Consider the following 25399-nt stretch of genomic DNA (forward strand, 5'->3'; position numbering starts at 1 on the left):
TACTGGGTAATTCAAATATCAATAAAGCTATCCTGTATCCAAGTTTGCTAATGATATGAAACTAAGGGGGAAGAATGAGAGATGTGAGGAGATTGCAAGGAGGCTTTAAGAGGGATTTAGACAGGCTAAGTAAGTGAGCAAGTTTGTGGAAAAATGATAAGTTATCCACTTTGGTACGAGAATCAGAAAGGCAGAGTATTTTGAAAGTGGAAAAATATTGGGAAGTGTTGATGTCCAAAGCGACCTGCATGATCATAAGTCACTGAAAGCTAGCATGAAGGTGCAGCAAGCAATTGGGAAGGCAAATGGTACATTGGCCGTTTTCCTAAGAAAATTTGAGTCCAGAGTAAAGATATCTTGTTGCAATTGCATAGAGGTTTAATGAGACTGCATTGGGAGTATTGTGTACAACTGTGGTCTCCTTCCGAAGGTAGGCCATATTTGAGAAAGAGGAAAGCAATGGAGGATCACCAGATTGATTTCTCGAATGGTGTGATTGTCCTATGCGGAGAGATTGGAAAGTATGGACCTATGTTCTCTGGGGTTTAGAAGAATGAGAGATGATCTCATTAAGACATACAAAATGCTTAGGACTTGAACGTAGTTGCAAGTAGGAAGTTTCCCCTGGCTTGTGGTAGGTGCCAAGAACCAGGAGACGGTAGAGTAAGGGGGAGGCCATTTAAATCTGAAATGAGGAGGAATTTCTTCACTTGGTGGTGAATCTTTGGAATTCTTTATCTCAGAGACCGAGGAAGCTCAGTCATTGAGCAGGTTTGAGATGAGGATCAGTGGATTTCTACATTATAAAGACATCAAGAGCTATGGGGAGAATGCGGGAAAATAATGTTGAGGTAGAAAATCAGCCATGATCTAGTTGAATGGTGGAGCAGGCTGGATGGGCTGCATGGCCTTCTTGTTCCTTATATCCAAAGAGCAAAATATAAATTCCAAGTCAGAAATTTTACAGGCTCCCGGGTTTACCGAAGGCACTCCAGTTTGTTCAGAAAAGTCTTCTTAGATCATAGAATCCCTACAGTGCAGGAGGAGGCAATTGGGCCCACTGAGCCTGCACTGACAACAGTCCCACCCAGGTCCTATCCCCGTAACCCCATGTATTTACCCTGCCAATCCCCCTGACACTAAGAGTCAATTTAGCATGGACAGTCAACCTAACCCGCACATCTTTGGATTGTGGGAGGAAACCAGAGCACCAGAAGAAACCCATGCAGACATGAGGAAAATATGCAAACTCCATGTAGACAGTGACCTGAGATTGGAATAGAACATGGGTCCCTGGTGCTGTGAGGCAGCAGTGCTAACCACTGTGCCACTCTTAATTCTAAGTATATTCTCAATCTTCACCAAATAGTATTTGACAAAACACAACATTGTATCTGCTAATTGGAAATAAAATGCCTTTTAAAAATTGGCTCTTATCTAAAAAAAAGTGCAGTTGTAATAAAATGCCCTGTCTCTAGGAACCAAGGTTTATTTTTTAACACCCATCCCTATTGTGGTTAATGAGGGGGGACAGTAGCACACAAGCTGATGTTGGATATAAGTAAAACAGAATCCTTGTGTGCACTTGTTGTAGGCAGACAAATTACTACAGTATATATTGTATGTACATACATGTGTGTGCAATGGGACTTGCCGTATGTTTACCTAATTATGTGAGGAGGATAACTGGGCTTCAAAGTAATTTGCACCTATTGAGCACTGCTGGTACTGTAATTGTTTTAAGATTGTATACCTGAGTGGTTATGTTGCTTGCAGTGCACGTAGTCCACTGGTAACATTCTGTTTCCTTGAAGCAGAATAGTATTGTTACATGACCCAAAAAAAACCTATTTTGATCTATATCTGGTGTGAATAATTGCATGGCTAATTACTTTTACATAATCAGCACTGTTAGGTGTAAACGGAGTAGCATTATTCATCTAAGTAGAAGCTTTAGGTATTTTAAAAATAATTGTCTTGCTAAGTGTTATCTTTGTGGTTGGTAATACTTGGGTTGTACCTATCTTGGAATTGCTGGGTTAAATTACATGAAGTCAGATTTTATCATTTATCAAAAGATCAAGTTGGTCATTTCCTTCACAGAATTAGCAACTTTGCTTTTTTAACTGAGAAAAATGGTTTAAAGATCTGTAAGTTTGATAGGTGTGTTCCAGCTTCCCTTGGCATCCACCACTGTTGAACGGGTGAATTGATGATTTCTCCCTGTGGTGGGGGATGTCTCTCACAGTGCATGCTGATTCTGAAAATACTTAGAAAAGACAGAAACAAAGATCAAGGGGGAACAAGTAAGAAGCTGGTTGTTTCTCTGTCTTATTTGACAGAGCCGACCAAATTAAATTAGAAGAACATGTCAGGAGGAGCAATCAACTGATTCTGCATTTTCTCATTCTTACTGTATCACTAGAGGCAGTTGTGGTGACATTTAGGGAGAAACTAGGTTAACCATTTAGAAGAAAAGAATGGGGTTATACTGATACTCCTCCCCTCCATCTAACTGTGTTTAACATTTACGTGCAAATAAAGAGTAAAACCTTAAATTGTGAGCATCTGCACTGTGTGGCAATAGTGCAACTTTTGAAGAGTAACATTGTCTCAGATGTTGAAGGATCCTGTAAGGTTGGAGTACATGTAGTTGGTGGCACAGGGGTTAGCAGTGCCTCCTCATGGTGCCAGGGACCTGGGTTTGATTTCCGGCTTCTGTCACTGTCTGTGTGGAGTTTGTATGTTCTCCCCATGTCTGCGTGGGTTTCCTCTGGGGTGCTCCGGTTTCCTCCCACAGTCTGAAAGACATGCTGGTTAGGCGCATTGGCCATGCTAAATTCTCCTCAGTGTACCCGAACTGGCACCAGAGTGTGGCAACTAGGGGAATTTCACAATAACTTCATTACAGTGTTAATGTGAGCCTTACTTGTGACTAATAAATAAACTTAAAACTTATAAATATTGGAAATTAATAGTGTGTTGTGTTGAGGAATTCTAATTCAAGTACTTCTATTGCAACACCATTTGTCAGAAATGTTACATTGTATGGATGTTGACTCAGAATGTAGCTAGCCTTGGTGACTAGTGGGGTGCCCCAGGGGTCGGTGCTGGGGCCTCAGCTATTTACCATTTATATAGATGATCTGGAGGAGGGAACCGAGTGCAGGGTATCGAAATTTGCTGATGACACCAAGATTGGGGGAAAGGCAAATTGTGCGGAGGGTGTGGAGAGTCTGCAGAAGGATCTAGATAGGCTGGGCGAATGGGCCAGGAAATGGCAAATGGAATTTAATGTTGGCAAGTGTGAGGTGGTCCACTTTGGTAGGAAGAATGGTAGGAAGGACTATTACTTACGTGGCGAAAAACTGCAGCAGGCGACGGTGCAGAGGGACCTCGGGGTCCTTGTGCATGAGCCGCAAAAACCCAGCTTGCAGGTGCAGCAGGTGGTCAGGAAGGCGAATGGGATGCTGGCCTTCATAGCGAGGGGGATTGAATATAAAAGTAGGGAGGTCTTGCTGCAGCTGTATAGGGCATTGGTGAGGCCGCAGCTGGAGTACTGTGTGCAGTTTTGGGCGCCGCACCTGCGCAAGGATATTTTGGCCCTGGAGGGAGTGCAGAGGAGGTTTACTAGGCTGATACCGGAGTTGAGGGGATTGAGCTATGAGGAGAGGCTGAATAAACTAGGCTTGTACTCGTTAGAGTTTAGAAGAATGAGGGGAGATCTCATTGAGATGTATAAGATGATGAATGGGATGGATAGGATAGAGGTGGAGAGACTCTTCCCGCTCAAAAAAGACAGTAGGACTAGGGGGCACAGCCTCAAGATAAAGGGGAGGCGGTTTAGAACGGAGTTGAGGAGGAACTTCTTCACTCAAAGGGTGGTGAATCTCTGGAATTCTCTGCCCGTTGAAGTGGTGGAGGCTGCCTCGCTAAATATTTTTAAGAAGCGGGTTGATGGGTTCTTGATAAGAGAGGGGATTAAGGGTTATGGGGAGAGGGCGGGAAAGTGGAACTGAGCCACAACAGATCAGCCATGATCTTATTGAATGGTGGGGCAGGCTCGAAGGGCTAGATGGCCTACTCCTGCTCCTATTTCTTATGTTCTTATGTAGCCTGGAAATTAAAGACCAATTGTAGGAACTTCCTAAAATATATTGCCTTATTTAATCGAACATTGCATTTAATGTGTTCGTTGTGTTCAGACTAATAGGAGTTGTGGAATCTTCAAGGTAGGTGCAAGAATTCAAATTTTGACTACACAATGCTGAGACACCAATTGTGATATCCCATGAAGAATTGATTTAATCTGGGACTTTTATCATGACTTGTTTTGACATTTTATGGTCAAATGAGCCATAGATAGGTTCGTAGATTTTGCATAGGATTTCATTTAACTGCTTAGTCAGAGGATGTAATTTATCTCGAACATTTTACACAGACAGTGGATTATGTAAGTCGTAGAATCTTAACAGCACAGAAGGAGGCAATTCACCACATTGTGCCTATTCCTGAAAGAGCAGTACAATTAGTACTTTTCACTGTAGCCTTTCATATTTCCCCCCAGTAAGCCATCTCAGTTTTCACAAAATGAAAGGAATCCAAAGGTCTGTAATGTGTGTAAGGATACAATATCAAGAGCCACTGTTTAAATGTATCCCGGAAGGTTTCATCACGTTAGTTGCCTCATGCGATAATCTTTAGTCAGCCATTATAGACAACCTTGTGATGCACTGCCTTCCTGTACCAATTAGAAAGCAAAGGAACTCATTGACAATTGGCTGATGCTTGACTAACTAAACTTTTTGTCCTATGTACGCGTTGCACACATGCATATACACATGCAACTGTTATTGTTTTTGGAATGTAATATATTCTACAACGCTGCGACCCAAGCTCTTGGTGATCAATATCAGTTAACTTGTGTCACTCCTCTGATTGAAGAGAATAATACACACTTTAATCAAAGACATATTTGCATCTGCTTTGTAATTCAGCTTTTCCAAGGGACAGATGAGCAACTTCAAGACAAATACCACAATCACCAGAGAACGGTGAATGAAAAGGAGAGACTGCTGAATGATCGCCAACGAGAGCTTGATCGGGTAAACCAGAAGTGCCAGAAACTCAACCGACAAAAGTCAGAGATGTTGGTTGAGCAAGGTACTATAAAGGAGTTTCTAGCTGATGTTTTGACTTTAATTATCTGCAAGTTATGATTAGGTTTACGAACTTGTACATCAGACTCGTTCTGATATAAATGCAATTTGCTGGTGTGCTCCATTAATTAGTTTGAAAAAAAATGCTTCATTACCTTTTGAATATTCTGATGTTTCACTTCAGTATCTTTATCAAAGGCCCATTAGTGAGTTGCAAACTGCCCTCACCCACCCATTTGTTCTTACAAGGAGCGTGTGGGAGAGACTACGACTAAAATTGAGAGGGAGCATAAAATTAATGATAATCTTCTGATAGGCATTTGAAGTTAATTGAGATATAAGGGAGGGAGCGACCAAGAATGGAAAGGGAATGTCATCTGATTGCAGAATACGGTAAGTGGGGTGAAATCACTACAGAATTTGTCAGTGTGTCAGTTTTAGACTGAAAACCTGCATTCAGCCCTCCAGCTGCACAGCCATGTTTTCACTCCAGATTCTCCGGCATTTAGTGCACAGAGAATCTGGAGCATGACTTGTGCCATCACTCTGGCAGCGCAGGAGTCAATAAGGCCATCCCCACAGAGATAGGGACATCATCTCTAAAGGGCACCCTGATCTGCACAAATCAATATAGTGGACTAGAAAGAGGGTGGTACAGTTTTACTGATGGAAGTGATTGATCCTTGTTTGCTTCTCACTTCCCTTGTATTTAGGACGACTTCAGCTCCAAGCTGATCGCCAGCAAGAAAACATTAAAAAACGAGACACACTGGTCCACTCTCTGGCAATGCAGCTAGAACTGGAAGGTTATGAGCGAGCACCATTCAGTGATCGCCAGTTTGAAAGTTTTCGTCGACAGTTGACAGCTCGGTTGGACAGTGAGAAAGAATCAGCCAATCAACTACTGGTGAGAGTAATTGTCCTCCTGCCACCAAAGTGTATTCTTTTCCTGTATGGGTCTCTGTTTTGGGTCTGTGTCATGGTACTTCTCTGCTGTATTCAGAACATCTGATTAGAGAACATGAACCATCCCGTTTAGCAATCCTATGCTGTGGTTGGCTGCTGGATGTGCTTTTGCAAATGGGGAGTAGCCCTGATCTTACCATTATGTATCAAATGCATTGTTTTGTGGCCTGCAGTTAAGACTCCCAATTTTTAGCGCATTGATAAGCTAAGAAAGAATGCCGTAAACTTTTAATTTGTAGTTTACTACAAATTACTACCTACTGCTCTTTGAAACAAGCACAGAACATGGATTTGTTATAGTAACTTTATTCAAGATGGATGTCCTGGAAAGTGTTTTCTCTCCGGCAAACATTAGAGTCATAGAGGTTTACAGCATGGAAACAGGCCCTTCGGCCCAACTTGTCCATGCCTCCCTTTTTTGTAAAACCGCTAAACTAATCCCAATTGCCCACATTGGCCCATATCCCTCTATATCCATTGTATCCATGTAACCATCTAAATGCTTTTTAAAAGATAAAATTGTACCCGCCTCCACCAACACCTCTGGCAGCCCGTTCCAGACACTCACCACTCTGTGTGTGAAAAAATTGCCCCTCTGGACACTTCTGTATCTCTCCCCTCTCACCTTAAACCAATGCCCCCTAGTTTTAGACTCCCCTACCTTTGGGAAAAGATATTGACTATCTACCTTGTTGATGCCTCTCATTATTTTGTAGACCTCTATGAGGTCATCCCTCAGCTTCCTATGCTCCAGAGGAAAAAGTCTCAGTGTATTCAGCCTCTCCTTATAACTCAATCCATCAAGTCCCTGTAGCATCCCAGTAAATTTTTTCTGCAACCTTTCTAGTTTAATAATATCCTTTCTATCATAGGGGTGACCAGAATTGCACACAGTACTCCAAGTGCGGTCTTACCAATGTCTTGTACAACATCAACAAGACGTCCCAACTCCTGTATTCAATGTTCTGACCGCTGAAATCAAGCATGCCGAATGCCTTCTTCACCACTCTGGGCACCTGTGACTCTAAGGAGCTATGAACACGTACCCCTAAATCTCTTTGTTCTGTAACTCTTCCCAACACCCTACCATTAACTGAGCAAGTCCTGTCCTGGTTCAGTCTACCAAAATGCATTACCTCGCATTTGTCCAAATTAAACTCCATCTGCCATTCGTCAGCCCACTGGCCCAATTGATCAAGATCCAGCTGCAATTGGAGATAACCTTCGTCACTGTCCACCATGCCACCAGTCTTGGGTGTCGTCTGTAAACTTATTGACCATGCTCCCTATATTCTCATCCAAATCATTAATAAAAATGACAAATAACAGTGGGCCGAGCACCTATCCCTGAGGCACACCACTGGTCACAGTCCTCCAGTTTGAAAAACAACTTTCTACAACTACTGTCTGGCTTCTGTCAAGAAGCCAATTTTGTATCCATTTGGATACCTCACCCTGGATCCTGTGAGATTTAATTTTATGCAACAACCTACCATGCAGTACCTTGTCAAAGGCCTTGCTAAAGTCCACATAGACAACATTAACTGCACTGCCCTCATCTACCTTCTTGGTTACCCCTTCAAAAAACTCAATCAAATTTGTGAGACATGATTTTCCACTCACAAAGCCATGTTGGCTGTCCCCAGTCAGTCCTTGCAATCTCTAAATGCCTGTAGATCCTGTCTCTCAAAATACCTTCCAACGGTTTACCCACCACAGATGTGAGCTAACTGGCCTGTAGTTCCCAGGCTTTTCCCTGCAGCCTTTCTTAACCAAAGGCACAGCATTACTAAAGAGGATTAACTACTTAATCATCCAGTACTGTTTTTGGGACTATGCTTTGCACTAAATGTATGGCACACTTCCTGTATTACAGCAAAGATTATATTTCAAAAGTAATAAATTAGCTGTAAAATGTTTTGCAATTACCTGAGGTTGTGATAGATGCAAGACTTTCATCCTTTAACACCTATTATAGTCTAAATTGGAGCTGATAATATAAGGCAGTAAAAGAAAGTTTACCTTGGGATGAGATATAGATTAAATGAAACCACTTTATTTGTCAAATGTAATGAAGGTCTTGGTCTCCCAGGTTAATGTTTATCCTTGAACTGTACGCCCAGCATAGACTGCTGTAAGCAGGAATTGTTTGTTTTAACAGCGTGAATATGCAGAGAAAGACGCAACAAAGCAACGGCAGGTTGATGAGATCAGAGATAAGAAGACAGGACTCGAGCGAACAATTGAACTTAAGTTAGACATTCAGAACAAGAGACAAGCTGAGCTGAAGAACATTAAACTGGATCTCCAGCAGCTGGAAGGGTCTTCCACTCGACTGCAAGAATTGGACCAAGAGCTCAACAAAGCGGTAAGGCAGAAAGGGACTCCACTCTCTGACTTTTATGTTCCTCATTCCGCCATGTGCTTCTCAACTCAATCTAGAGAGCAACTGTTTTACAATAGAATTCTGAATTTAGAATCATTTGAGACAATACTGAAGGAGCATTGCAGGGCCACAGGTGCCATCTTTTGGATGAGGTCTTCTCGGATGATATGTAAAAGATTCTATAGAATAATTTCAAAGAATTGTAGAGGAGGTATTCCCAGAGACCTGGGCTATATTTATCACTGAATCAAATCACAAAAACAGATTATCTGGTCATCATTATTTTGCTGTCTATAATGCAGTGCTTTGTGTTACTTGACTGTTGTGTTTTCTACGTTACAACATAATTCTTCAAAAATACATAATTGGCTGCAATTATGAGAAATTCAGTGGTTGTGAAAGGTGCTTATGTATAGATGCTTTCTATTTCAAAGACGAATGTGACCTTATGTTGAAATCAAAAAAAAATTACAAATAGCAGCTTAATAACTTGGGTAAGAGGCAGTTCAAATCTTGAAGTGGGCAGCCAGAAGGTTGTAAGAACAAATGTACAACCAGTTTTGACAAGAAACATAAATAAACATGAGGATTAATTTGACCCAAATATTATCAGTTTTTTCACCTTGTAGTTCAAGCTTGAGCAATAAGTTCGCAGTACATGACGTGGCAACAGTTTTCTGGTAACGAACGCTACAAAATTAATGAATGAGAAATTTATAACTTTTGGTTTGAAGATGGAGCATCCCAGTCCCTCAGTATTGCCTCAAATGTTTCTGAATTCACAAATCTGCAAAACTCCTGGTTTCGAGATGCATTATCTCCTCATGATTTCCTTCTTAAGTTTTAAAACTTGTTGCATATTTAACAGAAGAATTTGATACAACTCTCTCTGGTCAAATCTGTCTTGGAAGCAAGAAGATCCAAAATTAATTCCATCGTACTCCCGAAGTCTTCAGTGATATTTTGGCCAGGGTGTCATTTAGGAGCAAGTAGAAATATACTGGCTGAGCAATTAGCTGTGTGGACTTAACTTCCAGGAGCCATCAATGTCCTTGGTGACTGCATCAGAATCGGAATGAACAGGTGTTAATGTTATCTTGACGCCTGACACTGACCTTCACAACAGTTAAATGACCGGGACTTTTGACTATTTGCTGTTGGGACCTTTATCAATCCTTCAAATGTTGACTTTGAGCCTATTCATGTCAACCACATCTATCTCTCAGTTAGCTCACTTTGATGAAGGTTGACTGCTGACTTTGTACACGTGGAATGAGGATGCCGATGGGGATCTGCTGGTCAAAATTTCCATAGAGTTTCTTGGCTCTATGATCCTGATTATCAACACCCAAAGCAGATGGCTGATGCCCTTGTGTTTACAAAATGTGGAGATGCCGATGTTGGATTGGGGTGGGTGCATTAAGACGTTTCGCAACACCGGTTGAAGTCTAACAGCTTCATTGGCCTCAACCGGGATCTTGGGTTAATGTCACACTATATGTAACCTCCATTATTTGGCCTGGACTTGCAAAATCCTACTAACGGTCCTGGCTTGAGACAATTCACAACTCCTTAAACTGCGACTATCCCTCTCTCCACTCGCATTGTTTGTGCCTGGAAAGACTTGATTACCTGTAAAGTCTCGCACTTCAACCATTATCTTGCAATTGATTATCTGTCTATAAATACCGTGTTTGTGAACCCACTTCTTCACTCATCTGATGAAGGAGCAGTGCTCCAAAAGCTTGTGATACCAATAAGCCTGTTGGTTTTCAAAGGTAGCCAACTTCAGTATTCATGCAACATGGAAGCTAGTGATCAAAGCAATGCAAAATTCTACATTCGTATGATTTCAGGAAAGTATCAGGAAATTGACCATTTCAGCTTCAAATTCTGGAAATAATTATAGAATCGCAGGGTGGTGACATACCATTAATTTTTTTTTACTTCTTGCAAGATTGTCCTCATTCTTGAGCCAGGCAGCCCTCCTATTCATTAAACAAGGGAATTATTTTCTTGGGTTAGTTGGTAATGGAGGCTGCCATTGCTGAGCCCAAACCTGACCTTTTCAAGGAGACCTAATTTGATAGCGATGAAGAGAAAGATCTTGTCAGCTCTCTCAGAACAAGAGCAACAAAATCCTATGTTCATGTTGTGCCTTTAACACAATGAAAATCGCAAGGCTTTCCACAAGAGTGTTATGAAACAAAATTAGACACCAAACTACATTGGGCAGATAGCCAAAAGCTTGTTCAAAAAAGTAGGAGAAAAAAGAGATAGGGAGGCAATGATGTTGAGGAAGAGTATTTTAGAGCATAGGACTTAGGCAGTTGAAGGTATTGCCAACCTTTCCCCCCATCACCCTCCCCCAACCCTCACCAGGACATGAGATCGAATGTAGCATATCCTGACTGCCTGTCTTATCAGTTCACCTATCATTGACCAGAGTTAGATTCTGAAATCTTCCTGGCTAGAATGATTATAGTAGAGCTGCTTTATACTTGTTGACATTGAGGGAGCTGCCGCATTTTGGGCTGAATCCTCTCTGATATTGACAACGTTTGATGTTGGGTGGGAAAAGCAGTGTTGAGCCTGCTAATAGTGGCAGCTTTTTATATCATTTAGGGCCTGATTTTACCATTTTCATTCCAAGTGCTGAATGTGGGCGCAATTCAGATCTGACTTGGAAATCTGCTTTCAGGTGCCCTGATACGCACTTAGCCTGAAAAAAAATCACAAGCCTGAATTGTGCTATGGGTGGGGCTTAGTGCACCTGAAACGATTGGAGCTCTGAACTGCATATGCGCAGTTAGAAAAAAAATTGAAAATCGCGCCGCTGTCACATCGCTCCCGGGCCACAAAAAGCGGATAAAGGGCCTGGGAGCGATGGCCCCCATAGACAGCACCCCCACCCCCACAACATAACTCTCCCCTTTATTCTCCCACCTCCTCCACCGCACCCCCACCCCCCCTGCGTCGAGGGCAAAAAACAACATTCATGGCAAGTGAAATATAATCTAAGTAGCATTTATAAAAGAATGATCAGAGTTAGAAATGTGATGGGATAGATTAAACTCTCGCCCCCACCCTCCCAACACCACCACCACCAGACAATGATCTGCCCCCACCACCATCGCCACCAGACAACTATTGGGCCTCCCCCCGCCCTCCACCAGAGATACATCTGACCAGCCTCTTCCACCCACATCACCCACCAGAAAATGATGGGGCGTCCCTTCTCCCGCCACTGCCCCCCCCCACAACCCCACCAGAGAGTGATCTGACCCGCCTCCCCCCACCACCACCACCACCACCACCATCGATCGGAGTCAGAGAGCCATTGGAAGCTCTGAACTTGCGTCTTCAGTAGCTGGAGCGCCGAAACAGACCTTTTGTCGAGCATGTCTGTTTCGTGCTGAATCTGGATGCGCGAACGCGATGGTAAAGGGGGAAATGCTAATAAAGTTGGATGGGCAGTTCATTAATTCAATTTAAATGCATTCAAATGCATTTAACACAGTGGCCATTTTCGGGCCTCAGTAAAGTGGGTATCTGTGCAGACGTGGGCGCGGATTGCGTTAATGGCCTAATGCCCGACTTTACCAGGTAAAATCGGCGCTATAGGGTTGGACTTAATTAAAAGGAATGCTTTTTGACCAAGCTTTTGGACATCTTGTCTTAATATGTCCTTTTGTGACTTGATGGCACATTTTGTCAGATGACACACCTTGGAAGCACTATGGGGCACTTTACCACATTACAGACACTGTATTAAAGTACATTGATAGGAGGGTAGGTCATGATGTAGTGGGTTATGTGTTAAAGCTGATGATGTGGGTTCAGCATGGTCATCCATAAGAACTTGCCTGGCATAAAAATAATGCTGAATTATTCTTCCTTCCTATCAAGTTTATCAGAAGTAGCCCTTTTGGCTGAATGCCAGTGACAGATGTACACTGTGCTTGAGTACAAACCTGCTCCTCGGTATCTAATGCGAGTGTTATACTGAGCTAAATATCTACTTCAGCAGAATGTAGTGGAAACCCATCTGCATGGAGGTTAGAGAGGAGGAGTTGGAATAATTGAAGCATCTCAATATGATAGTGAACACTGGGAATAACCAAGGAAAGTGCCCTTGGGAGAGGGGTTAAAAAAATTGTAATGAAAAATGCAAGCCAGCAGGGCAGTAGTGGAGAATCAAAGAATTAAATATCCTGGTTGCCCATGCCAAGCATCTATCCATAGAATGCAAATAATCTGTTTATGGAGACTGAAATGTATCATTATATTATAAACTGAAGTTGCAAATACTTGTTTGCTTTCCGGTACTTTTTTTCCCCAGTGAACATACCCCTAACTGTCTCAGGTATACCTTTGGGACTTCTCACTTGTTTCTGAATTTATCGGCTTTGTAGGAGCATGACCTAGAACGTGCAGAAACCAGCAGCAATGTGGAGGGTCTGAAGACCGAGCTGGTAGATCTGAAGAAAGAGGAGGGTGAACTAGACAAGTCCTTGCGGAGACTGGACCAAGAAATGGAGACATTGAACTTGCACACAACAGCTAGAACACAGATGGAAATGCTGAAAAAAGACAAGGTATGCGTGTTTGTGTTTGTCTCTTGCTCCTTCTATATGTGGCAATCAATTAATTCGTAGCTTTTTTCAAAAAAAAAATTCTGAGATGTGGATGTTGCTGGCAAGGCCAGCATTTATTGTCCATTCTTGATTGGCTTGCTATGCCTTCATGGAGGTCACTTAAGAGTCAACTCTTGCTGGGATCTGGAGTCATATGTGGGCTAGGCCAGGTGAGGACTGCAGATTTCGTTCAGAAATGGACCTTAGCGAACCAGATAGGTTTTCGTGATAATCGACAGTGGTTTATGGTCATCATTAGACTTTTAATTCCAATTTTCTTGTAATTAATTCAAATTCCAACATCTGGGGTGAAATTCTCTCAAAGAAATCCTAAGTGTCGAATTTGCCTGAAAAATGGAGTAATTCATGCTTTTTTTTCCATGGGGAGTTCACAGAAGAATCTCCCACACTCTGTGCACTGCAGAGGCCACCAGTGTGAAGTTCATCAAATTTCAGGGAGCGGGGCATATGGCTACTACACATGTGCCAATCTAATGGTGCTGAGATTGGCACATGCGCGCTGACAACCTCACAGATTGCAGGCCAGGTCAATCACCGTTGAGCCCAGTGACGCCCCCGCCTCAACACTGGCTCTCCGCCACCCCCCATGGCCCGATCGTTGTCCCCCTTTAACCATTCCCAGGTCAGCCCTGAACCCCCCCCATCTCCTGGCCCGCTGTGATCGCCAGCTCCTCCTCAACTCCGATCATTTTCCCCACCCCACACCCGCTCTTCCTCACCCCGCCCCAATCGCTGGCTTCCCACCTCCCCCCACCAATCCCTATGCAGAGTGGCATTGGGACCCCCCTACCAATTGCTGCCTCAGCATTGGCACTTTGACCTTTGGACCGTGCTGGGAGCCCAGGCTGGCACTGCCAGGGTGCCAATGCCTAGGGGGCACACCCTCGCCCCACACCACCCGGCCCTCTGGTGGGGCCCCAACTGGCCCCCTTTCACTCCAGTGGGGTCAGGCTGCTAGTTCCCCGAAAGTGGAGAGCTAGTGTAATCCCCACCGGAGTGAAAGACTGGCAGGGTGTGAGAGGCTAGCAGGCCTGGGCTAGTTAATTGCATTTAAATTAAATGGAAGTGATTATTGGAAACCTGGCGCTGGAAGATGCAAATACTCACGTAAACCCTCGAATCAGCTGCTGCAGGATTTTCCAGGCTCGCTGCGCTAAAAATGTAGCGCAGCATGATGGGAGAATCATGGCCCGGGAGTGATGGGATTCGAACCCAGGTCCCTACAGTATTACCCTGGATCTCTGGATTATTATGCCTACAACTCCCCATTAGTAGTTAGCAATATGGTACTACATGATGATGCTAAATAATGACATCTGTCAAAAGGAACTGTCGTGAAGCATTTGAAACACTTGTGACAAACGTGTCTTGACCGTTATTCATCATTTGAAGGAAGGCCAATGTGTCACTCTTGGCACCCTTGTATCATTCCAGCCACTACATTTATATTGTTTTCAGATTTCCTCAGCTGTACACCAAGCAGGGTGGAATTACTGGGGTTTTAAGTTTTAAAAACTTCAGGACTCATTTGATAATTTTATCAAGTTTTTGGGGAGAGCAGATTGGCTAGATTGGGAGAAACTATTTCTACTCATTTGGGAGTCTGACCACAGAACTTGGTTCAAAAATTAGAACCAGTCCTTCTGGGAGTTAAATTGGGGAAACATCACTTCATGTAAAGGGTGGTAGAAGTTTGAAACTCTCTCGATAGACAGCAATTAATCAAACACTAGTTTTAAAGCTGAGAAATTAGATAGTTTTTCGCCAAAGCTATGAAGGAAAGACGAATATTTGGAGTTGAGTCAAGGGCCAGCCATTGAATGTTTGAGTAGGCCAGATGATAAATAGTGCTATGTATAAACAGCATAGTTACATTAATTCTAACATTTACCATTGTTGTCAATGCCTAAATGACAAGCGTGGGTTCTTCATTTATTCAAGTGTGAGACATGGGCATTGCTGGCTGGCCAGCATTTATTGCCCATCCTTAGTTGCTCTTGAGAAGGTGGTGGTGGTGAGCTGCCTTCTTGAAACACTGTAGCCCACGTGCTGTGGATTGAACCACAATGCCATTAGGGAGGGTATTCCAGGATTTTGATCCAGCAACTGCGAAGGAACGACGATATATTTCCAAGTCAGGATGGTGAGTGGCTCGGAGGGGAATTTGCAGGTGATGGTATTGCCATGTACCTGCTGCTCTTGTCCTTCTAGATGGAAGTGGTCGTGGATTTGGAAGGTGCTGTCTAAGAATCGTTAGTGAATTGCTGCAGTGCATCTTGTGGATGGTACACACTTACACTACTTAGTATTGACCCTAATCGAAAATATTAATCTTTCAAACTGAGTCACTCACTATTTGTCTGATTATAGGTTTACCACAAAACTCCCTGATTAGTCTCCTAATCCCTGATTTGATTTGATTTGATTTATTATTGTCACATGTATTAGTATACAGTGAAAAATATTGTTTCTGATGGCCTCAGATTAACTGGTGAGCAAAATGCAAGCAAGCAAATATTATCTCAAATCTGAAACTCGCAGAGGGTCATGGTTCTTTTCAGTTCCTGTCTTCACCTCAGATCTGGCAATCGATGAAGCTGGTTATTGTAAAAAGTGGCTCAGGATTTCAATTATGTGGGTTGTTTGAATTGATAGAACTCTCAAAAAAGGGGTAAGATTATTTTAAAGACAAAATACTACAGATGCTGGAATCTGAAACAAAAACAGAAAATGCTGGAGACTCTCAGCAGGTCTGACAGCATCTGTGGAGAGAGAATAGATGTGGAGGTGCTGGCGTTGGACTGGGGTAAACACAGTAAAAAGTCTCACAACACCAGGTTAAAGTCCAACCAGTTTATTTGATAATAAACCCACAAGCTTTCAGAAACACTGTTCCTTCGTCAGGTGTGTGGAAGGTTAAGGTCAGAGAAGGGCGTATAAAGGCACACAGGGTTTACAGAAAACAAAGTTTACAGTTTACAGTAAACTGTATGTGACTCTATATGCCCTTCTCTGATCAGAACTTTCCACACACCTGACGAAGGAACAGTGTATCTGAAAGCTTGTGGGTTTCCTATCAAATAAACTGGTTGGACTCTAACCTGGTGTTGTGAGACTTTTTACTGAGAGAGAATAGAGCCAATGTTTCAAGTCTAGTTGACCCTTGGTCAAAACTGGTGAAGAGTAATCCTGACTCTAAACTTTGGCTCTATTCTCTCTCTACAGATGGTGCCAGACTTCCTGTGATTTTCCAGCATTTTCTGTTTCTGTTGTAAAGTTATTTTGTTTGGTCAACTGTGCTTTTTTTAAAAAATCCTGCCAAATACTTGCTGTTATCTTTTTCAAAACAATTACTCCTGTCTTAAAAATACAAAGCCAATGTGCAGAGTGGACAGGACAAGTCTTTATCCATCTCCTTGCTTGCTGCAAAATCCAATTCAAATTGAATCCAATTCACGGTCCCCACAAGGGAGGCATACAAGATCCAAGCTGACATGAAAAGGCATTGCACCTGACCTTGAACTTGGCCTGATACTTACCTTCAACTCATCAAGACTTGCTTTGGTCAATTTGTTTTCAATCTTCAACCAGCTCCTTGTTACAGAATATCTCTTAGTGGTTAATATACATGACAAGTAGTTAGTCAGCCTTAAATTGACAGATGTGGAAACTTATTTTGAACTCAGCAACAGAGCAAAGTTATTTTTCCTTGATTGATGCAGGAGCTTAAAAGTGTGGACTAAATTTCAGTCAAAAATAGTGACATTGTCTAAGAAGGAATTGGATAGAAAATTTTATTGAGAATTGAAGATTTTGCTTCTACTGCTGAAACTTGACTCCAGATTTTTTGGTTGGACCATCGCACCTTGCCCTTCAGAGATGAATTGATTCTCTGAAGCTGTGACTGTAGTTTTTCCCTCTGTTTCATGTTTGCACAAGTCACCAATTCTTTCTCATATTTTTCATAGTTATGCATATCTTAAATCATTTTGTTAGGCTGAAAAGGAGGAACAGATCAGGAGGATAAAGACAAGACACAGTGAGGAACTGGTAGCACTGTTGGGGCATTTCCCAAACAAGAAACAACTCGAAGATTGGCTTCATACAAAAGCGACAGAGATCAATCAGTCCAGGGATAAACTATTCAAGATGAAGTAAGTACAGAACCTAAAACTGGAAGCTTGGACTGTGGAGGATATATTGATATTCAAAGGTTACGATCCAGTGATGTGAACTACTCACTTGTTAATTCAGGAAATCTCCCTGCCCATATCTCCCATAGGGTAGAGAACTGTACATATCAATATCCTGCCTGCACTTGCCAATCTGCTGCATTGCGTAATTTCTGCATGAGTGCATCAGCAAAGTTCCAGTGATGGTACTGTGCAAAATGGGAACTGCAACATCTCGAGGTTGCCACCAGGAGGAATGTGGAGATATTGCAGTCCTTTGCACTAAAATAGATGAAATACAACTGTTGCAAAGATACTTCTTCGTGAATGACTAGGGAATCTTCTGTGGTGCAGTAAGTTAGGTTATACTGTTTTGCAATGTTAGATGGTCTAAAGCCATGCATTATGCACTATTATAAGGGAGACCAACTTGCAGTGACTTAAGGAAGTAGATTCTTACCTTGTGACATGGGATTTTGCAGGCCATCTTATGTAGAATGGGAATTTTTTTGAGCTGTGGCAGGGAGGGTGGAATGCTGGATTTAATTGATGGAAGGCTCCATGAGTTTGGTCGCACTGGGATGGACAGTATGGTGGTCGATAGTATGACAGTACCTTGGGAGAGAAGGAGGAGAACAAAAGTCTGGGAGCTTTTAAAGATGTACCTGAGGTGTGTCGGAGCTGGGTGCAGGTCAAGAATGAACCAGGCTTTGCCCAATCTGCATCTTAACCCCATCTGCCCATCACTTGTCGGCCCTTTGGCTAAGACCAAGCATCGTTGGTATCAAGCCTAAGATGGGGTGCCATGCCTTATCTTGTCAGGTTGGACCTTGTTTGTCTCAGTTGTGAGGACCATAAATTGGATTCAGTTGGAATTTTAAATTTGGCTTTTGGAGGAAGCAAGGTATGGATTTGGGTTTGCCCACTTCACTCTGAGCACTGGCTTTGTGACTTTAAGGATGGAGTGAAAAAAAGAAATGTATCAGCGTTGAGTGGCATGGCACTGGGGAATGAAGGACTGAGGAAAGTGCAGGCGCCGGTCTAAACCTTTCCTGTCCTCAGATTCAGGAGTGGGAGGGAGCTGGCGAGCCTACCAAGTCTTGGTTTCAAGTAGTGGAAGGGATGTGGGCTGCAGATTGCATGGAGTGGAATTGAGTGCGGATCAACCTCGGGTTGGGCGGGGGGGAGGGGGTGTGTTTCCAGTCTCGCTGGAGCGAGGCCGTAAAATCCTGCCCCTAATCTCAGTTGGTTTATCTTAATTAGATGGTCATTGATCTCATGTGTTCTGGTCGAAGTAGCAGAAAAGCAGATACAATGGGCCTAATTGTAATCTAACTATTCAGACAAGAAGCTCCAAGTATGGTGAGGAATACTGGATTTTCCATATTTATGTTAATGGAGAGTAAAATGATGCCAGAGTTAAAATCAATGTTGCAGCTGATCAGGTTTGTTTTCCAATGGGCAGACTTGGTTAAAACTGCCCCAGTCAATTGTAATTTTCCCCTCTCCCAAACAAAAATAGTTCTTTCTCAAACAAAGATTTTTTTTTCTTATACTTAACTAATTTTCCCCTTTTCCTTCTTGGAAATTGTGATCTATATTTCTGATTACAAGGTTAAGATTCCCAAGCGGAGATGAGAAGTTCCTGATTGATCTAGTCCCACCTGGAAGTATTTCCATAGATAGATGCTGCATCATTTAAAATCCTGTATTGCTTTCCCCCTCTCAAACAGTCTGCAAACTGAGTAATTTTCACCTATTTGTGTAGCTTGACTTTCATAGTTGAACACGCTCATGAAATTTTGTGACAAACCTGACAGAAATCTTTGTTTTAATTTAAAATTTAAAGCTGCAGTAAAGAACCTTCAATAAGTGGAACATGAGTTGAAGTCTACAAAGTTAATGGGTAGGAAAAGATCAGTTGTTCAATCTCACCTGCCACACACCAGGATGACAGAATTATCATTAAACATACCTCAAATCTTCCCCACAATTCCCACCATTGGACATCCCCAGCACCCACTGCCAGCCATGTCATCGTCTGGGGAAGGTGATTTAATTTGTGTGAAGGGGTTCGGGGAAAATACTCCGGAAAATCCCTCTCTGATTCCGCCCCCCCCCCAAGACAAGTGAAACCAGTTCAATAGGACACATTGCTCAGCTGTTATCTATGAAGATGCTTATCTTCTACATGAAAAGGGCGGCACAGTGGTTAGCACTGCTGTCTGACAGCGCCAGGAACCCAGATTCAATGCCAGCCTTGGATGACTATCTGTGTGGAGTTTGCTCATTCTCCCTGTGTCTGCGTGGCTTTCCTGCGGGTGCTCCAGTTTCCTCCCGTCATCTGAAGATAGGCAGGTTAGGTGGATTGGCCATGCTAAATTGACCCTTAGTGTCTTAGGACGTGTGGGGGATTAGTGGCGTAAATACTTGGGGTTACGGGACCTGGGTGAGTATTGAAGAGTCGGCGCAGACTCGATGGGCCAAATGGCCTTCTTCGGCACTGAAGAGATTCTATGATCCTTTGATGTGATCTTTGCCACATTCAGGAATCGGTCAATCTCCTTGAAGATGTACAGAGAGTCAGTGTTCACCATGTTAGCCAACAATGTATTTCAGGAGCTCGTTACTCTCTGAGGAACGTTTTTGTCTTTACTCTTGCATCGTTCAAACTCATGGCCCCCGTTCCTCTCCAGTCTGTTACTTTGGATCTGCAACCCTTCAGTTACTTCATCGACCTCGATCAGGTTACCTCAGTTAAGTAAAGTAACCATCCTGAGAAGAAAAATCTACTGCAAACTTTTGGAAATAAAACATGGAAATCTGCCCCATACAACTACATCCAGGAAGACAACTGAATAAAACAGCTGTATTATGGAACTAACACATCAAGATCAGCCTTCCATCCATTGACTGTATCTACACTTTCCACTGCCTTGGCAAATCAACCAGCATAATCAAGGACCCCATGCACCTGGGACATTCTCTCTTCCACCTTCTGTCAGGCAAAAGATACAAAAGTCTGAGGACACGTACCAGCCAACTCAAGAACAGCTTCTGCCCTGCTGTCATCAGACTTTTGTATGGACCTATCTCACATTTAGCTGATCTTTCTCTACACCCTAGCTGTAACTATAACACTACATTCTGCACTCTCTCCTTTCCTTCTCTATTAACAGTATGTTTTGTCTGATAGCATGCAATAAGCTATACTTTTCACTGTATACCAATACATGTGACAATAATAAATCAAATCAAAATCAAAGGATAGGGGTGGACAACAACTGTATAGCCCTTTATTTTATCTTCTTCACAGACGGTAAAAAAAAAGTCCTTAAGCTATCCATTTATTCTGCCATCTATATTACTGAGTGTGCTCCAGGGAATGCATGTGATTTATGCATAGTGGTTGCAATTGACCTTTTTTTAAAAATTCAGGAAATAGTTCAATTACACTTATCTTGTTCTTGGTCTAACCAAAAAAACAGTCTGACTAGTTCTTTACAACCTGAAAACATAAACAGTGTATTCCTGCAATATTGTCAAAAGCATATGCTCCCTAAATCTGTTCAGAAAAACTCTTGTTGTGGCCTGACCTGGATGGGAGAAAAGGGGAGTCATTTCATCCCCTTCCTGACGTGGTCGTAACATGACTATTTTTTACAGATGAACCGTAGAAAGCATTCTTACTTGTCCTTTCATAGCTTGGTATGGCTCCTGCTCTGTCCAAGACCACAAGAAACTACAGAGGGTTGTGAACGTAGCCCAGTCTATCGCGCAAACCAAAAGTACAGTACTTTCGAGAGAGACTGGGAGACTAAACAGCTCTTGCACCCTGTTTCGGGACAGCATTTTGATCTCTCTCTACTTGGTAACTAGTCTGTTCAAGTATCCTGCTGGCTGTACCTTCCAGAGAAATTCTATTAATCCGCGGGTGGGATTTTCCAGTCCTTCCTGCTGGCAGGATGAAGTTGAGCTCCCCCCACAGGCGGGCTGAAAATTACAACTCATGTCTGCTGCAATCTTTAATTTGCAGCAGCTTTTCAATGTCTCAGCTCAGAAGCATTCTCAAAAGTTTGAGGATTGTGTGAAGCCAACAGTAGATGGGATGTTTCACACACCCCGTGAGTGGAGCATCTTTTTTATTCCATCCCACTTGGTAGAACACAAGCTGCATATTGTAGCCGTCTGGCAGCTTCCATTGTTTTAGTTTTTAGAAAAATTCAAGATTGTGCTTGAGCAAGAATGAGCAAAGGCATCGAGCTTTACAGCACAAAGAGGCCCTTTGACCCTTCAGGCGGGATTTTATGGCTTTGTTTGTCCTGAAACATCCCACCTGAGGTCAACAGACCTTTCCATTGTCCACCCCTCGCCCTCTCTGATTCCCGTGGCGAATGGAGCGGTAAAATTCCGGCCATTGTGCCTGCGTCAGCCATCATGTATCTATCTACTCTAATCCCATTTTCCAGCACTTAGTTCATCGCCTTGTAAGCTATGGCATTTCAAATGTTCATCTAATTGCTTTTTAAATGTTGTGAGGTTTCCCGCCTCTACCACCCTTTCAAGCAGGGAGTTCCAGATTCCCACCACCATCTGGGTGAAATTTCTTCTCTTCAAGTTCCCTCTAAATCTCATGCTCCCCAGTTATCGGTCCGTCTGCAGAAGGGAAATGTTCTTTCCTATCAGCCTGACTACGTCCTTCATAATTCTATTCTCTTCAGTCGTTATTCCACACGCCTCCCCCCCCCCACCCTCTCGGGTGCAATCACATTCTTACTATAGTGTCGCAACCTGAACAGCACACTGGACTCTAGCTATACACTTCCATCATATCCTTCCTGCTCTTATATTTTCTGCCTCAGCAAGTATCCCATATGCCTTAACCACTTTATCTACCTGTCCTGCTGCTTTCAGGCAGATGGATATGCACCCCAAGGTCCCTCTGATCCTCTGTACTTCCTAGTGTTCTACCATTCATTGTATATTCCCTTGCCTTGTTCGTCCATGCAAAATACATCACCTCATACTTCTTAGGGTTAAATTTCATTTGTCACTGTATGCCCATCTGACTAGCCCTCCTATGTCGTACTGTAATCTTTTCTCCTTCGCTATTTACCGACCACCAATTTTCTTGTCATCTGTGAACATGCTTCCTACTTTCACATCAAGATCATTTAAGTATACTACAAATAGCAAGGTACCCAGCATTGATCCGTGCAGTACACCACTGGACACAGGGCTTCCAGTCACAGAAACAACCTTCAGCCGTCACACTTGGTCTCCTGCCTCTAAACCAATTTTGGATCCAGTTTGCCAAATTTTTCCAAATCTCATGAGCACTTACCATCCTGATCATGTCTGCCATGAAAAACCTTGTCAAAAATCTTACTGAAATTCATGTAGACAACTTCAACTGTACAACCCTCATCTTCTCAAAAAATTCGATCAAAGTTGTGAAGCATGATCTTCCCTGACAGAACCATGCTGACTATCCTTGATTAATCTTTGCCTCCTTAAGTTGCGATTAATTCTGTTCCTCACAATGTTTTCCAATGACTTCACTGACTCACTAGCCTGTAATTACCTGGTTTATCCTTACTTCCCTTCTTGAATAATGGTATCACACTAGCTGCCCTTTGGTCCTCTGGCAACTCTCCTGTAGTGGGTATGCTGGCGTTGGACTGGCGTAAACACAGTAAAAAGTCTGACAACACCAGGTTTTAGTCCAACCGATTTATTTGATAATAGACTCACAAGCTTTCGGGGTTAGCCCCTTCGGCAGGGGAATGGAGAGTTCTGGCCTCAGACAGAGCATATAAAGCATAATCTCTAAACTGTCTGTGCTTTATATGCTCTGTCTGAGGCCAGAACTCTCCATTCCCCTGACGAAGGGGCTAACCCCGAAAGCTTGTGAGTCTATTATCAAATAAATCGGTTGGACTAAAACCTGGTGTTGTCAGACTTTTTACTGAACTCTCCTGTAGCCAGAGAGGATTTGAAAATTAGCATCAGAGCCTATGCCGCTGTGCCTCCCACAGCAGCCTGGGATACATCTTGTGTGGGCCTGGATGTTTATCCATTTTAAGTCTGCTAAAACCACTAATGCTTCCTCGCTGCCAATGCTAATCTGTTCAGCAATATCACACTCCCTTTCCTTGATGTCTATACCTGCATGAGGCTGAATAAACTAGGCTTGTACTCGTTAGAGTTTAGAAGAATGAGGGGAGATCTCATTGAGACGTATAAGATGATGAATGGGATGGATAGGATAGAGGTGGAGAGACTCTTCCCGCTCAAAAAAGACAGTAGGACTAGGGGGCACAGCCTCAAGATAAAGGGGAGGCGGTTTAGAACGGAGTTGAGGAGGAACTTCTTCACTCAAAGGGTGGTGAATCTCTGGAATTCTCTGCCCGTTGAAGTGGTGGAGGCTGCCTCGCTAAATATTTTTAAGAAGCGGGTTGATGGGTTCTTGATAAGAGAGGGGATTAAGGGTTATGGGGAGAGGGCGGGAAAGTGGAACTGAGCCACAACAGATCAGCCATGATCTTATTGAATGGCGGGGCAGGCTCGAAGGGCTAGATGGCCTACTCCTGCTCCTATTTCTTATGTTCTTATGTTCTTATGCATTGTCCATTTCCTTAGTAAACACAGCTGTTAAAAAAACATTTAAAACCTCACCTACATCTTTCAGCTCCACAACGAGCCTGCACTGACAATCCCACTCAGGCTCCATTCCTCTAACACCATGTATTTACTCTGCTAGCCCACCTGACACTAAGAGGCAATTTAACATGGCCAATCAACCTAACCTGCACATCTTTGGACTGTGGGAGGAAACCGGAGCACCTGGAGGAAACCCATGCAGACATGGGGAGAATGTGCAAACTCCACACACACACACACACACACACACACACACACACACACACACACACACACACACACAGTGACCAGAGGCTGGAATTGAACCTGGGTCCCTGGAGCTGTAAGGCAGCAGCACTGACTGCCATGCTGTACCAAAGAGTCAGCACATGCACAGTGGGCTGAATGGCCTCTTCTTTTGCTGTATCATTCTATGATTCTAAGTGGGTTTCGTTGCAAACTTTGCTTCATTAGCAAGTTTAAAGATAAAGGACTTTTGAAAAGCACACAGCTTCTGGCGTATGTGCTTGTGGTGAACGCACTTGAGGCACAGCTCCGTGAGTAACTCTCCAAGATTTTTGGTGAGACGGTTATCAGCCGATGTGAAATTCTAAATGATATAGCCATTTCAGTAAACGGGGATTTTTCTTGGCATTTGAAATTGGGGTGATTCCCTTGTGTTACCATTGAGCTGACAGATTTTTTTGTACAAGCTCTTGGGAACCATCTTAGTCTTATCAGGTGAGAAATGGAAAGGAGTGTGTTACATATTAGGGGTGCCAACCACACAATGGCGACAGAGTTCAGAATTTGTTAGCTGCAAAGATTGAATGATAATTGCTATGCTGTGCTTTACCCTGATGTGTGTTACCGGAATTGGAGAAGGGGGGTTGGAAATAGCGATGACTAACAATCCAGTTTTGTATTTTTTTCTGATATTATCGAGCTCTGTGCCTTATTAGAATGTCATAATAAACTAATTGCGGTGAGCATCGGTGTAACTCTTTCCAGTTTACTTCCTGCCACGACATTGTTCTGGGGTATTTCTGATGTGAATGGATGCATTTGTGGGAATTAAAATTCTTGGTGTGATGGAAGGAAAAGTGACAACAAGTGCATAAAGATGTGAAAAGCAGTAAAAGGCATTTTCATATTGGATTGGCTTTTTTTTAAAAAAGAACTTTTCTTGTAAAATAAAGTTTAAATTTGATATTATATAAAGTGCAGTACAGTTGAATTTTTTTTAATGTCATATGTAGCCTTATTGAGATGCTTCACTATACTTTATATTTACTATATCTACATTTCATTCTCTGGTACGTACAGCCCAAGGGGATTTACTTGGTTTCTATCCCCTCTGTGTACTACAGCAGGGGGGACTTTGACTGTGGCCTTTCCCCATTCAGCCTTTGTGGT

At 42.9% G+C, this 25399-nt stretch overlaps 1 protein-coding gene across 1 annotated transcript in view; it reads left to right on the plus strand.

Moving 5' to 3' along the window:
* rad50 (RAD50 homolog, double strand break repair protein) overlaps positions 1 to 25399 on the plus strand; it is a 116058-nt gene that overhangs the window by 25631 nt on the left and 65028 nt on the right. Inside the window, exons 8-12 of the mRNA XM_080201314.1 lie at positions 4998 to 5163; positions 5873 to 6066; positions 8287 to 8493; positions 12927 to 13109; positions 17166 to 17323. Of these exons, the coding sequence (XP_080057440.1) occupies positions 4998 to 5163; positions 5873 to 6066; positions 8287 to 8493; positions 12927 to 13109; positions 17166 to 17323 (908 nt within the window). The remainder of the gene's footprint in view (positions 1 to 4997; positions 5164 to 5872; positions 6067 to 8286; positions 8494 to 12926; positions 13110 to 17165; positions 17324 to 25399) is intronic.

This window comes from Carcharhinus amblyrhynchos, chromosome 13 (assembly GCF_965287045.1).
Source record: "Carcharhinus amblyrhynchos chromosome 13, sCarAmb.v2.hapA, whole genome shotgun sequence".
In the NCBI taxonomy this organism is placed as follows: Eukaryota; Metazoa; Chordata; class Chondrichthyes; order Carcharhiniformes; family Carcharhinidae; genus Carcharhinus; species Carcharhinus amblyrhynchos.